General features: G+C 40.4%; 1 protein-coding gene across 1 annotated transcript in view; it reads left to right on the top strand.

Moving 5' to 3' along the window:
- Positions 1-13,211, top strand: part of LOC126424624 (uncharacterized) — a 343,469-nt gene that overhangs the window by 63,405 nt on the left and 266,853 nt on the right. Inside the window, exon 3 of the mRNA XM_050087361.1 lies at positions 1,506-1,725. Coding sequence (XP_049943318.1) covers positions 1,506-1,725 — 220 coding nt within the window. The remainder of the gene's footprint in view (positions 1-1,505; positions 1,726-13,211) is intronic.

The raw sequence follows: 13,211 nt of genomic DNA, 5'->3' as shown, positions 1-13,211 counted from the left end.
CACATGGCTGCACTCCATACAAATACTTTCAGAAACGACTTCCTGACACTTAAATCTATACTCGATGTTAACAAATTTATCTTCTTCAGAAATGCTTTCCTTGCCATTGCCAGTCTACATTTTGTATCCTCTCTACTTCGACCACCATCAGTTATTTTTCTCTCCAAATAGCAAAACTCCTTTACTACTTTAAGTGCCTCATTTCCTAATCTAATTCCCTCAGCATCACCCGACTTAATTCGACTACATTCCACTATCCTCGTTTTGCTTTTGTTAATGTTCATCTTTATCCTCCTTTCAAGACACTATCCATTCCATTCAACTGCTCTTCCAAGTCCTTTGCTGTCTCTGACAGAATTACCGTCATCAGCGAACCTCAAAGTTTTTATTTCTTCTGCATGGATTTTAATACCTACTCCGAATTTTTCTTTTGTTTCGTTCACTGCTTGCTCAATATACAGATTGAATAACATCGGGGAGAGGCTACAACCCTGTCTCACTCCTTTCCCAGACACTGCTTCCTTTCATGTCCCTCGACAGATGATCATTATGTGATTGAAAATCGATTTTGCTGTCAATAAACCATAAAAATTATGGCCAACGGTGACCTTCTAATTTCACATATATGGTGGTTGTGCACACAGCACTCTATGGAGTCGCCAATCAAGCAAATCAGCTTTCAACCCGATATGGCGAACTATGCGAAAACTTACATTCGGGGCCAACACTTACTGAGTGCTGGTACAATGCCCCTGTGTAACCCTTACGGTTACTGGAAGCGGAATGCAGTAATGGTGCCTGAAGTCCATTACTCTCGGGTATTACCTACATTTTTTCTGCATTTTTTCTGCTTTCGTACTTGCTTGTATCTTAGTTCCTCTCCATGCCACGTCACGAGTCACATAGTTTTATGAAAGCTTAATTTCGTTTTGAAATGTTCTTTTATCATTCAGCATATTGACTGACATCTGTATATCTAATGTTCTAATCACTGTTCATATAATAGCTGGAGACCTGCTTAAGTTGGGTATTATTTGTTATTACTTTTGAGCAACTGGAATTTATTCTCATGATGAACCATGATTGTAGTTTTATTTTTTGATGCAACAAGATTATATTCTCTTTCCCTAACATGTAGTTTATACCCTACTCATGGAAAAGATCAATATCAGATTGAGTTTCGTAGTCTGAAAGAGAGAATCAAGTGAAGTTTCGTTGGGGGAGGGTACAGAGTGGTGGTCTTCAGGCTGGTCTCACTCTTGAAAGATCTCACTAGGGCAATGTCCGGTGGCCAATGTTGGGTGGTCATAGTTGGCAGTGGTGATGCATTCAGTCTGATAGTCGTGGCTAGCCACAGTAGTTGGGAGGGTAAATATGTGTAACGGCAGACCACGTGACGACCAGGAAGTAAGCGTGATGGTGGGTCAGGGGAGGGGACAGGGGGAGTGGGCCTGCCTACCGCATACTGGTGCTGGTGACGGCAGCTGTGGTGGTGGTGTGCACAGGGCGCCGAAGCGGACGAGTGGCGGCAGTTCAAGGCGCTGACCGCCGGCGTCGACACCGTCCTCCGCAAGACCCAGGACGATCTCGACCGCATCCGCTCCACCAGTTACTTCCAGCGCAAGAAGCCCGAGTCTGAGGCCAAGCAGAAGGACAAGGGCGAGGACGAACAGCCATCCAAGAAGCCTGAGGGCGGCGCCAAGAAGTGGGTCGGCTTTGAGGAAGGTAAGGACGGCTCTCTTGCCAGGAGCGTCTTTGTTATCTGCCTCTACGACTCGCCAATAACACGGATTCCTCTAAAAACTGGGACTGGTCAATGGTAGGGCTGCTGCCTCTGACCTCCTGCTCTCGTCCCAGGTTCACTTTGGGCATTCACCTCTTAGTCTGTTCCGCTCTCAGCACTGTTGGGACGTCCTCCTCTTGTGGCACTAATATGATCACTTGGGTGTCACCTCCAAACAGAGACAGGGACTCTCATCATACTCTCATTGTACTCATCATCATGACAATTAATGATGACTGGATGTTGTTAAGGATCAGAAATGCTAATAACGAAATCCCATAGTGATATATTTGAGTAATGCAATAACCTCGATTATGGGATGATACTGACAAGTTGCTGACGATGTGATCAGGCTGCCAATGGGATGAAGGTGACAATGAGACAAATCTGACAGTTGTGATGAAGCTGATAGTTTGATGAAACTGAAAATGTAATGAATCTAACAATGTGATGAATCTGACGGCATGATGAATCTGATGTTGTGATGAATCTGAAAATGTGATCAAGTTGACAATGTGATGATGCTCACAATGGGATGAAGCTGACGATGTGATAAAGCTGATGATGTGATGGAACTGACAATATGATGGAGAATATGATGAAGCTGAAAATGTGACGAAGCTTGCAATGCAATGAATCTATCAATGTGATGAATCAGATGATGCAGAAAGCTGACAAAGCGACGAAATTTACAATGTGATCAAGCTGTAACTCAGAGTGTGCTGAAGTTGACTGTGTGATGAAACTGACAATGTGATGACTGTGAGAATGTTATGAAGCATAGAAGATCATAGAGCTGAGAAGGTCACAGGACGTTTTATTTATTTATTTATTGTCAAATTATTAATCTGTTACCTGATATTTAAAACAGCACGTACATATTACAATTTTCGTTTTTCATCTTTTTACAATTTTCTTTCCTTTTGTTGTATAACATTGATACTTTTCAAAATAACAATAATTTAAGGTTGAAATATACATAAAATTTTGTTGTTTTTTAAGAAGAATAGGATAGATGAGAGATTTGTTAGTGCCATCACCGAATGTGACTGATGGTGAATACCTTGAAGTGGTTTCTTCGGTCCGTTGACCACCAGTCACACACACACACACACACACACACACACACACACACACACACACACAAATGGTTATTAGTAGAGAAATAATGTTGCTTATCCTATTTATTACTAATCCTATGTATTAATTGCTTTAGGTGCCCATCCATGTACAGCATGTGGTGTTTTCTTGGCAAGATTGCCAGCACTTTTGCTTATTTACTGTCACATCTCAGCTTCCTCCTCCTGTTTCTCCTCCTTGTCACTATGTTCATTGTCACTGTGGGTATCGCTGTCCATCCTCTGGATATTGTTGTTTCGCTGCACATAGGCATGTCTGTAATGTTATTTCCGCATATACTCTTCATGTGTAGTTTTTGAAATACTGTTTGTCAGTGCATTTAATTGTGCCGGTTGTTCTTCGTCTCTTATTGCTGTGTATATATCTATGTTTGTGTCTGTGTAATCTAAGTGTAGTCTATGTCTATTGTTCACGTATGACATGATGAAGCTGACAACAAGATGAAGCTGACAGTGGGATAATGCTGTGATAGAATGATGCTGATGACATGATGATGGTGATGACAGGCTGATGATGATGACAGGATGATGCCGATGATAGGATAATAGTGATGACAGGATGCTTCTGATGAAAGGACTATCCTGAAGGCAGGATAATGCTGATGATAGCATGATGCTGATAATGATGCTGATAACAGGACGATTCTAATGACAGGATTATACTGATGGTGGATGATGATAACTGTCAGAGAATGATATTGATGGTGGATGATGATAATTGTCAGAGAATGTTGGTCAGACGATAATGATCTTGAGTTCGTTTTCTTGTGAAGCTTCATGTAAGTCTTTCTAGTTGGTACAGCTTGGCCAGCTTGGATGAGAGGTGTTAACTGACAACTTTTTTCACTTTCTGACTGACATCACAGACACAGTGTATTTATGAAATAACATAAGTTTCGCCAGATGACTGTGAGATAAATCGTAACCCTATATTCACACTGCAAAAATGCCATGTCATTAACACAAATATTTCGTGTATGTGACTGTGATTGACTACATGTAAAAGTAATTCTCTTTTGGCGATACTAATGATCATTCTGATGATTTTTAATAATAAACATGTAAAGATGACGAGTGCGTGCCTAGAGTGTGCCCTTCTCTGATTTGAACTTCTCAGTCATAGATTAGTTCTGATAAAAGACTCTGGAAATTATAAAAACGTTTGGAAGGCTGATTTGCTCTCATGGACTTTTACAGGAAATCTTATGATTATGATGCTTTGAGTGTTACTATGTAATGAAGGTAGCGCTGGGTGTATGGTGATGATGATGATGGTGATGAGACTACAAAGAAGTAGTAATAATGGTAACAATAATGGTCAGAAATATTCTGAAGGCGATAAACGATGACAGTTAAATCTTAGTAAGGCAACAGCAGGGAGCCTATCACGTCCTTCAAGGAAGTATTTGGAGACTATTGTGGTTAAAAGAATCTGAATTCTATATAATGATAGCATTACTTTTCTTCTCTTTCCTTCCAACTATTGGAATTCAGGGCTGAAGTACTTGTACAATGCTGAAATAGCACCTCAGAGACTAAACATCAGTTGCTTAATGGTTGCTTCCTGGTTGCTCACAGGAGAAGTGTAAGTTAAAAGTTGATGCTCAGGGTTTTACTAATACATTTAGCGGAATCTTAAAACTGATACCACAGCCATATCATTTCAAGTTGGATCATGAAATAATCGAAAGTCTACCCCCAGTTTCTCTGAATTCACTCATCTGTGCAACTATTTGAAGAGGGTGGCTGCAGTGAGTACACGTAAGTCATAATCTAAAGTGTGATGTACATATGCAGACCGAAACGATAAATGAAAATTTGTACCAACGCTGGGACTCAAACAAGGACCTCCTGCTCACTAGATAGATGCGCTAACCACTACGCCATCCTCGCACAGTGGCTTTGCCCAATTGCATGGCCTACCCTAGCCCTACTCAATCCAAATTCCCATTCACACCTCAGTCCAGAGGTATTTCACCTAAACACAAACAGCATTGCAAAGGTTCTCCAACTGTTTTGTAATAGCACCTCAGAATCAAACAAATCGGAGGATGCTGCCAGAAAACCAGGCATAGGTATTCTTAACCAAATGAAACTACATGATTCCAGAGACCTTTTCAAGTCTCAAATATCTCTAATGTATACAAACATTAATAAAACCGAAAAACTGCAGGGACTGATTCCTGACTGCAATGAACAGCATAGCAGTGAGCTGAGGTGTGAATGAGGAGGGAACCGTGCTAGGATAGTCCATGCAGCTGTGCAAAGCCACTGTGCCAGGGTGGCGTAGTGATTAGCGTATCTGTCTACAGAGTAGGAACTTCGGGTTCAAATACGGACCTTGATACAAATTTTCATTCGTCACTTCAGTCTGCATACATACATCATAGATATCTGAGACTTTAAAAGGTCTCTGGAAACATATTGTTTCACTTGAATCTAAAGTGCGTTCATCATGAAAGTGACTGAAATGAGGTAGCGTGGATGGGGACATGTGATGGATGGCTAACTAGCACTGTCCTATGTAGTGAGCAGGTGGACAGTGCATCAGTTGAGCAAATCGCTTACTCTCTGCAGCTCACCTGAGGTACGGCCAAACATTATTAGCCCAAAACCATTATAAAAGACTTTAGCAAATGGGACGTGTGAATTAGGTGGTCCTGCGCATACAGAAGTACTGCATTCCACTGGATTTTACTGCCCTGCAACAGACGGGCAAAAATAAATTTTGGGATAACACACAAGATATTGAAATTGACTGACGAAAGTACAAAATGTAAAAATGCAGCAAATGAAGTAGGCAAGAGGGAATACAGACGACTAAAAGATGACATTGACAGGAACTGTAAAATGGTAAAACAGGAATGGCTAGACGATAAATGGAAGGCTGTAGAAACCGCATGACTAAGTGAATGGTAGATGCAACATATAGGAAAATTAAAGGGACCTTTGTAGAAGTGTAGCGACTATATGAATATTAAGAGCTCAGATGGAAAGCCAGTACCAGGCAAAGGAGGGAAGGATGGAAAGTGAAAGGAATAAATGGAGGGTCTGTATAAATGAATAAACAGAAGGTCTTTATAAAGGAAACAAACTCAAAGAGAATATTACAGAAAAAGAAAAGAAAGGAAATAGAGATGAGATGGGACATATGACACTGCCAGAAAAATTTGGCAGAGTTATGAAAGAAGTAAGTCCAAACAAATTCGCTGCAGTAGACAACGTAGAACTAGCCACAGCAAAACTATTCTAACTTGTATGCATGATATATGACACAAGCGAAATAAATTCAGACTGCTATAACAATGTAATAATTTGTATTAAAAAGAAGGCAGGTCAGCACCTGTGAATATGACCAAATTATTTGTTTGAAAACTCGTGGCTACAAAATACTGACACGAACTATTCACATAAGAATGGAAATAATTGGAGAAGCCTGCCATGTGGAAGATCAGTCTGAATTCTGGAGCAATGCAGGTACACGTGAGACAGTGTTGACTCAACAACCAATCTTCGAAGACGGATTTTTTAAAAGGGGTAACCTACATCTACAGTATTAACAGATTTGGAGAAAACGTTTGGCAATGATCCTGGAATACAGTTTTCGAAATTCAGAAGATAGCATCGTTAAAATATAGGAAGTGAAGGGTTATCTACGATTTTTTCAGAAACTATAGCGCAGTTACAAGAGCCGGAGGACATGAAAGCGAATCCATAATTGAGAAGGGAGTGATAAGGGCCTAACCCTGGTATCATTCTGTTTGTACAGTTAGCACACAGTAAAGGAAATCAAGGAGAAATTTGAAGAGGAAATTCAGATTTAGGGAGCAGAAATAAAAACTTTGGGGTTCGTTAATGGCACTGAAATTCTCTCAGAGACAGGAAATAACTTGGCAGAGCAGCTGATCACAATAATGGTGTCTTGGGAAAAGAGTAGAAGGTGAATATCAAGAAACGTAAAACTAGGGAAACGGGATGTAGTTTAATTGAATCAGATTATGTTCATAGAATTACATTGGAATATCAGACATTACAACTAGTCAATGGTTTCTGATAACTTGGGCAGCAAAATAACTGACGATGAAGGAGAGAGCATGGCAAGAATAGGGTTCCTGCAGAAAGAATATGTTACCATCGAATACATTTATTTTTATATATGTATTTATTTAACCTGATGTGATTATGGGCACTTGGCCCTTTCCTATTTCGGCCATGGTTTGATACGTAGAGTTCCTTTTTTAGTTCATAGATATCTAAGAAATAACGATTTTAGTATGACAAGAAGTATTAAAATGATTTAAGTGTCTATTATGACAGTGTGCGTAGATAGTACTAACAATGAACTAATCAAGTTAATACTGGCAGTAATTCAACTACAGCTGCTGCTACCACTGATAATGATAATATTAATAGTAATAATAATAATGACAATAATAACAATAATGATGGTAGATTTTCAAAGAGAATTTATAGGTATACAATATACGGATGTTTTCCGATATAGTCAGTCATGGGGAAAGGAGATTTAAGGAGACTGCTCCAGCAAACAGTGCTGGGAAATGAAGAAAACCTGGTTGGAAAGAAGGATGTACAAGGGTAATAGGTGCATACGGAAACAATGGTAATCATTGTTGTTACTGTACTAGATATGTTATTAACTGTCTCCTGAAGCTGGAGATATTGTTCACTTCTCTAATACAATGTGCGAGGTTATGGCAGAACCGGGTTCCTCCTACTGAGGACTTCAAGAAAGTTTCTGAACGACGGAGTGTCACAGAAAGGGTTTTTCTCTGCTGGGAACGGGTGTTTCCTGCCATGTTGTTCAGACAAGAGCGTTAAGGTTGAGGAGACATATGTGGGCCAGTGTTCGTCGGTAAGACATCAGAGGGTACGGAAATCTCTGCACTTGTCTGCACGCAGCCAGGACAGTCGTGTGTATAATGATGAAAAATGATCAAAGAATCGAACATCACAGATAAAACGAACACTGGCATTGATAACCCATTCCAGGTTTCGTGAGCTTTCCTGAGAAAGACCTTGTCAGATAACTTCTCCGTAATAAATAATTGGAAGTTCATGTGTTTTTCTCGTCAAGAGGGAAGAAGGTTTTTAAATTTTTGTAAGAACGTTGATGCCTTCCTACACATTTCAGTTACATGCTCAGAATATGAACTTAAGTTTTAGGAAGCGTTTTCTAAAGTCGTTTGTGTGGGAGTGTATTTTTATAAGGAAGTGTAACACTATGAGAAGCACATCAGGCAAGAAGAGGATAGAAGCTTTGCAAATGTGGTAGTAAGCAAGAATGTTGAAAATTATGTGCGTGGATCGAATAATTAATGAGCAGTCACTGAACTGAAGTGAGGAAGACAGAAATTTGCTTCACAACTTCACTGATAGAAAGATCTGTTGAATCGTCCCCTTAGAAAAATTATTGAATTACTGTGCTGATAAATTTCTTACATTATTTGATTTTCAAATAGCTGAGCAAAACTGAACGTACTCAGACATTTCGCTCTTTACATATCCTGATCAACACTAAACTGACACACAACATTTTTTAGCGCAACGCAATCTGACTCTCAATAATCCCTACAAAAGAATGGCCCTGACTAATATTAACCTATGCCTTTCACAAATTACTTACATCACAAAAATGTTCGTTACTCGAACTACTGCAATACAGAGAGCGCCACTACTGCCAGCTAAATAAGAGATTCAAACTACTGAAGGCACTAACTACTGATAGGCATAGTTAGCAAATGAAAGATTTTGATGGAGAACAAACAATGTATTTACCTTAATAGTGTTCAAAAGTCATAATATATATACCAGTCCATGATATACAATATTACAAATTTACTCTTTCTGATGGACACACGTCCAGATCGTCCGCTCTCAAAATTCCGCTATCTCTCTCCCCACATCCACCACTGCTGGCGGCTCAACTCCAACTGCGCAACGCTACGCGCTGTTAACATCCAGCTGCCCAACACTACAATAGCCAACAACAATGCAAACCAGCCACAGGCTGCACACAGCACAGCCAGTGATTTTCATGCAGAGCTCTACTTGGCGTTACCAATATAAAAACCTAAGCAGCCTACTTACACTATTTAATAGACGCATTATGAGGCGGCAAGGAATCATTAGTTTGGTAATTGAAGGAAATGTGGAGGGTAAAAATTGTATAGGAAAACTACCTTTCGGATATAGTAAGCAGGTTCTGATGGATATGGGTTGGAGTAATTATGCAGAGATGAAGAGGCTTGCACAGGACTGAGTAGCTTGGGGAGCTGCATCAGAGCAGTCTCCTGTCTGAGGATCACAACAGCAACAACAACATGGATTTCACGTTACTTAGTAAGTTATGAGATGGTCGATAACCGCTCTGCACTAACACGTATCTGAACCAAACTTGGGGCAGGCTATGTGACCGGTGTGATGCTGTCTCGTCTGGTAACGGGTCTGCTGGCATGGGTCGCATCTGCGTAATGCTGGAAGACTGAGGGCCCCTGATCACTGCTACCCGCATCTCGTGTCTGCTCTCAGTAGGTCGCGACCCATGTGTGAGCATACCTCATCGGGCCGCCTGAATGGCAGTCGTGCTCAAGGTGGACAGGACACAGGTGTCAGCATAATGCTTTGGATCTCAAGGCAGGGCACCGCCACTGAGTTTGGTGATGACTGACACTCAGACGAATCTCTTACCTCTTACACCACAAATACTGCACATCAGAAAAACTGGAGAGGAACTCCGCCTTATGCAGGATACCGCTTTGTAGTTTTGTTTTCAAAGGGACATGGTTCAAATGGCTCTGAGCACTATGGGACTTAACTTTTGTGGTCATCAGTCCCCTAGAACTTAGAACTACTTAAACCTAACTAACCTAAGGACATCACATACATCCATGCCCGAGGCAGGATTCGAACCTGCGACGTAGCGGTCGCGCGGTTCCAGACTGTAGCGCCTAGAACCGCTCGGCCACTCCGGCCGGCCACAGGGACATGTTTTAGCTCTTTTTGTGTTACCTTCAGTGGATTTATTTGTTCATTCTCTTTCTGAAAAATCGTTGTTACATGTTGACCTCTAACGATACTTTTTGTACAAATTACTTACATTTGTAAAGTGAGCGATTATTGTCAAATATATCACATTAGTTTACATACAATACACAGTTGAGACATGTATTAATGAGTGGAGGCAGTCTATGTTGTTCATTTACGATATGTCTAAAGGTTCCACTTTCATTGCAAATTTCGAAGTAAAGTGGATGTATACATTTGTTTACTTACCGCAAATGAAGCTATTGGCTGTTTACGCTGGTTGTTTTAGATATTCCACACAGGTTACAGCTTGTCCTTTGCAAACTTCAAACTGTTTTGTTTTTTTAATTTTTATTTCCAATCTCAATCAACTTAAAGCTACCACCACAAACAACCATTAGCTTCACGTGAGGTATGGAAAAAACTCATATATCTATTTTACTTCGAAATATACTATAAAACTAGAATTTCAGACGTGTCGTAAATGAACAACACAGAATGCCTCAATTGAATGATACATTCTCAATTCTGTACTGTATGCAAGCTAATGTAAAATATTTGACAATAATCGCTCATTTTACAAATGTAAGTATTTTGAACCAAAAGTTTCCTCAGAAGTTAACATGTAATAACAATTTTGCTCAAAGAAAATAAGCAAATAAACCCACTGGAGATTGCATAAAAAGTACTGAAGCTTGTCTAGATGAAAGCAAAGCTACAAAAAAGTTTCTTGCGTTATGCCAAATTCCTCTTCAATTTTTCTTAGGAAGCACGCAAGTAAGAAGATCTTCAACATTTACAGGACGTTTACTGTAAATTAGGTTTCTACGTTTCAGATTATAAAGAATTTACTTCATGGTTTGCGCATCACTTCCACCATTCTCTAAGGAATACTACTGCTCTTAATATATATAAAAGACCTCGTAGACAACGTCGGAAGCTCCAAGATGCTGGTCATACATTATGCTGTTGTACTTATAATATTAGGAAGAGAAGAAGTTTGTAGAGAAGTGCTGGGATTGACTGTTGGCGCTCAACATAAAGAAATGCAAGAGATTGTCCATAAACAGGCGGAAATTTCTATTGTTGTTTGAGTGCACCCTCGCTGCACAATCATTCGCAACAGTCACGTACATAAACACCTGGGAGTGTATGTATGGAGCGATTGAAATTGGAGAAGTCACATAAAACTAATCGTCTGCAAGGTAGATGGGAAGTTAGATTCACTGGAGGTATCCCACAAAGGAAGTAACTTACAAGGCTCTCGTTATATCAAAACTTGAGTATTGCTGAAAGTCTGGAATTTCTGACGAGAATGGTAGATAGAGGGACGACAGAGGATCCGAAGAAGAGCAGCACATTTCATGACACGTTAGTTTAGTAAGTGTGAAAGGGACACAGAAATGCAACTCCAGAGAGGCACTGTGCATCATGATGTGGTTTACTGTTAAAATTCTATGCAAAAATCATCAAGAATGGCGGCCGAAGACTTCTGGCATAAGAAGTCACCCTCGTTCCGCCAAAGGCCTTGTCAAAGAGGACGGAGGAAAGGAAAGAGGTTCAGGGCACTCCCTTGCCCTTCAGGTGGGAAGCTGCCCATAAAGGCAGAAGAATCAGTATTGATCGATGGCATGAGGATACAGAACGCAATGGAAACCACTGCGTTAAAGACACATATTGTGAGAAAAAGATTGAATAACCAACAGAAAGAGTAATCTTCTACGAGTTGGGGCTTGGAATAGCAAGATTCATAAATAGGAAGGTAGGGCACAGAATGTGTTACTGTGAACAGTTCAGTGATAGGGTTGTTCTCATCAGAATCGACAGCAAAACCAACACCGAAAACGATAGTTCAGGTATTCATGTCGTCGCAAGCAGATTAAGAGAGAAAGTATATGAGGATATTGAAAGGGTAGTCCAGTACGTAAAGGGAGATAAAAATCTAATGGCCATAGGGGACTGGAATGCAGTTGAGGAGAAGGAGTGGAAGAAAGGGTGGAGGGAGAATATGAGCTTGGTACTGAGAATAAGAGAGGAGACGGACGAATTGAGTTCTGCAATAAATTTCAATTAGTAATAGCGAATATTCTGTTCAAGAATCACAAGAGGAAGAGGTATACTTGGAAAAGGCTAGGAGATATGGGAAGATTTCAGTTAGATTACATCAATCTCAGGCAGAGATTCCAAAATCATATAGTGGATTGTAAGGCGTATCCAGCAGCAGACTCAGATCACAATTTCGAAACGATAAAGAGTAAGCTGAAGCTTTAGAAACAAATCAGGAAGAATCAATGCGCAATTAAGTAGGATAGCAAAGTCCAAATTACTAAGGAATGAAGAGGTACCCTTGAAGTCCTCTGACACTATAGATACTGCAATAATGTATACCTCCGTTCAGTCGAATGTAAAATAACATTAGGGAGATACACACTCACAAAGAGGCTTGCCTACAGTTGTTCTCATGCGCAACATTTTCAGCTGTAGTAGCAAAGTGAAAGTGGAACATGAAGTACAGACTGACACACACCATAAGGTGGCTCTCAAAGTGTAGACGTAAATTTAGACTGTAGGTGGATACAGAGTGCAGATTCAGAGTGTAGATGTAGACTGTAAAGGTGGTAGACAAAATTTGGAAACACCAAAACCTCATCATATTAACATGTCTGATATGGTAAGACAAACATTAGCACTGAAAAGGAATGAATAGATTCAGGGCCTGTAGGATCTTTAATGGAATCGTATTATCAGTCTTCGTAAACAATAGTGTCAAGTGCAGGAAATGATGATGAAGCTCGCTTCTTTGCAAAGTAAACCACAAAAGCTCAATACTACTGAGATCTGCTGGCTGTGATGGCCAGGGGAGATGCGAAAATTCATCGTCGTGTTGTCAAAATCATCCTTGGACGGTGCGAACTGTGTGAGCGCTATCGTTTCGGAACACAACATCACCATTTGGGAGCAAATATTGTTCTGTGGGGTGGACTTGAATGGCCAGAATCCTTGGCGGTAAAGTTAGCTTGCAAAGTAACCATCTCGTAGAATACCAGAAATAGTTGCCGAAGTCGTCACCGAACGCCCGCCATGTTTGACTCTTGAGATGTTAACTCAGCCAGAAGATGGAGAGAGAGAAGACTCATCCGACCAAATGACAATCTTCCACTGCTTCATGGTCCAGTTTTTTATGGCTTCGGCACCATGTTTTCCTATTACGGGCATTCCCATCGCTAATGTGTGGTTATGGAATT

The sequence above is a fragment of the Schistocerca serialis genome, chromosome 10 (genome assembly GCF_023864345.2).
Source record: "Schistocerca serialis cubense isolate TAMUIC-IGC-003099 chromosome 10, iqSchSeri2.2, whole genome shotgun sequence".
NCBI classification, from domain to species: domain Eukaryota; kingdom Metazoa; phylum Arthropoda; class Insecta; order Orthoptera; family Acrididae; genus Schistocerca; species Schistocerca serialis.
Note: the sequence above shows the minus strand (reverse complement) of the source record. Positions and strands in the feature narration are given on the sequence as shown.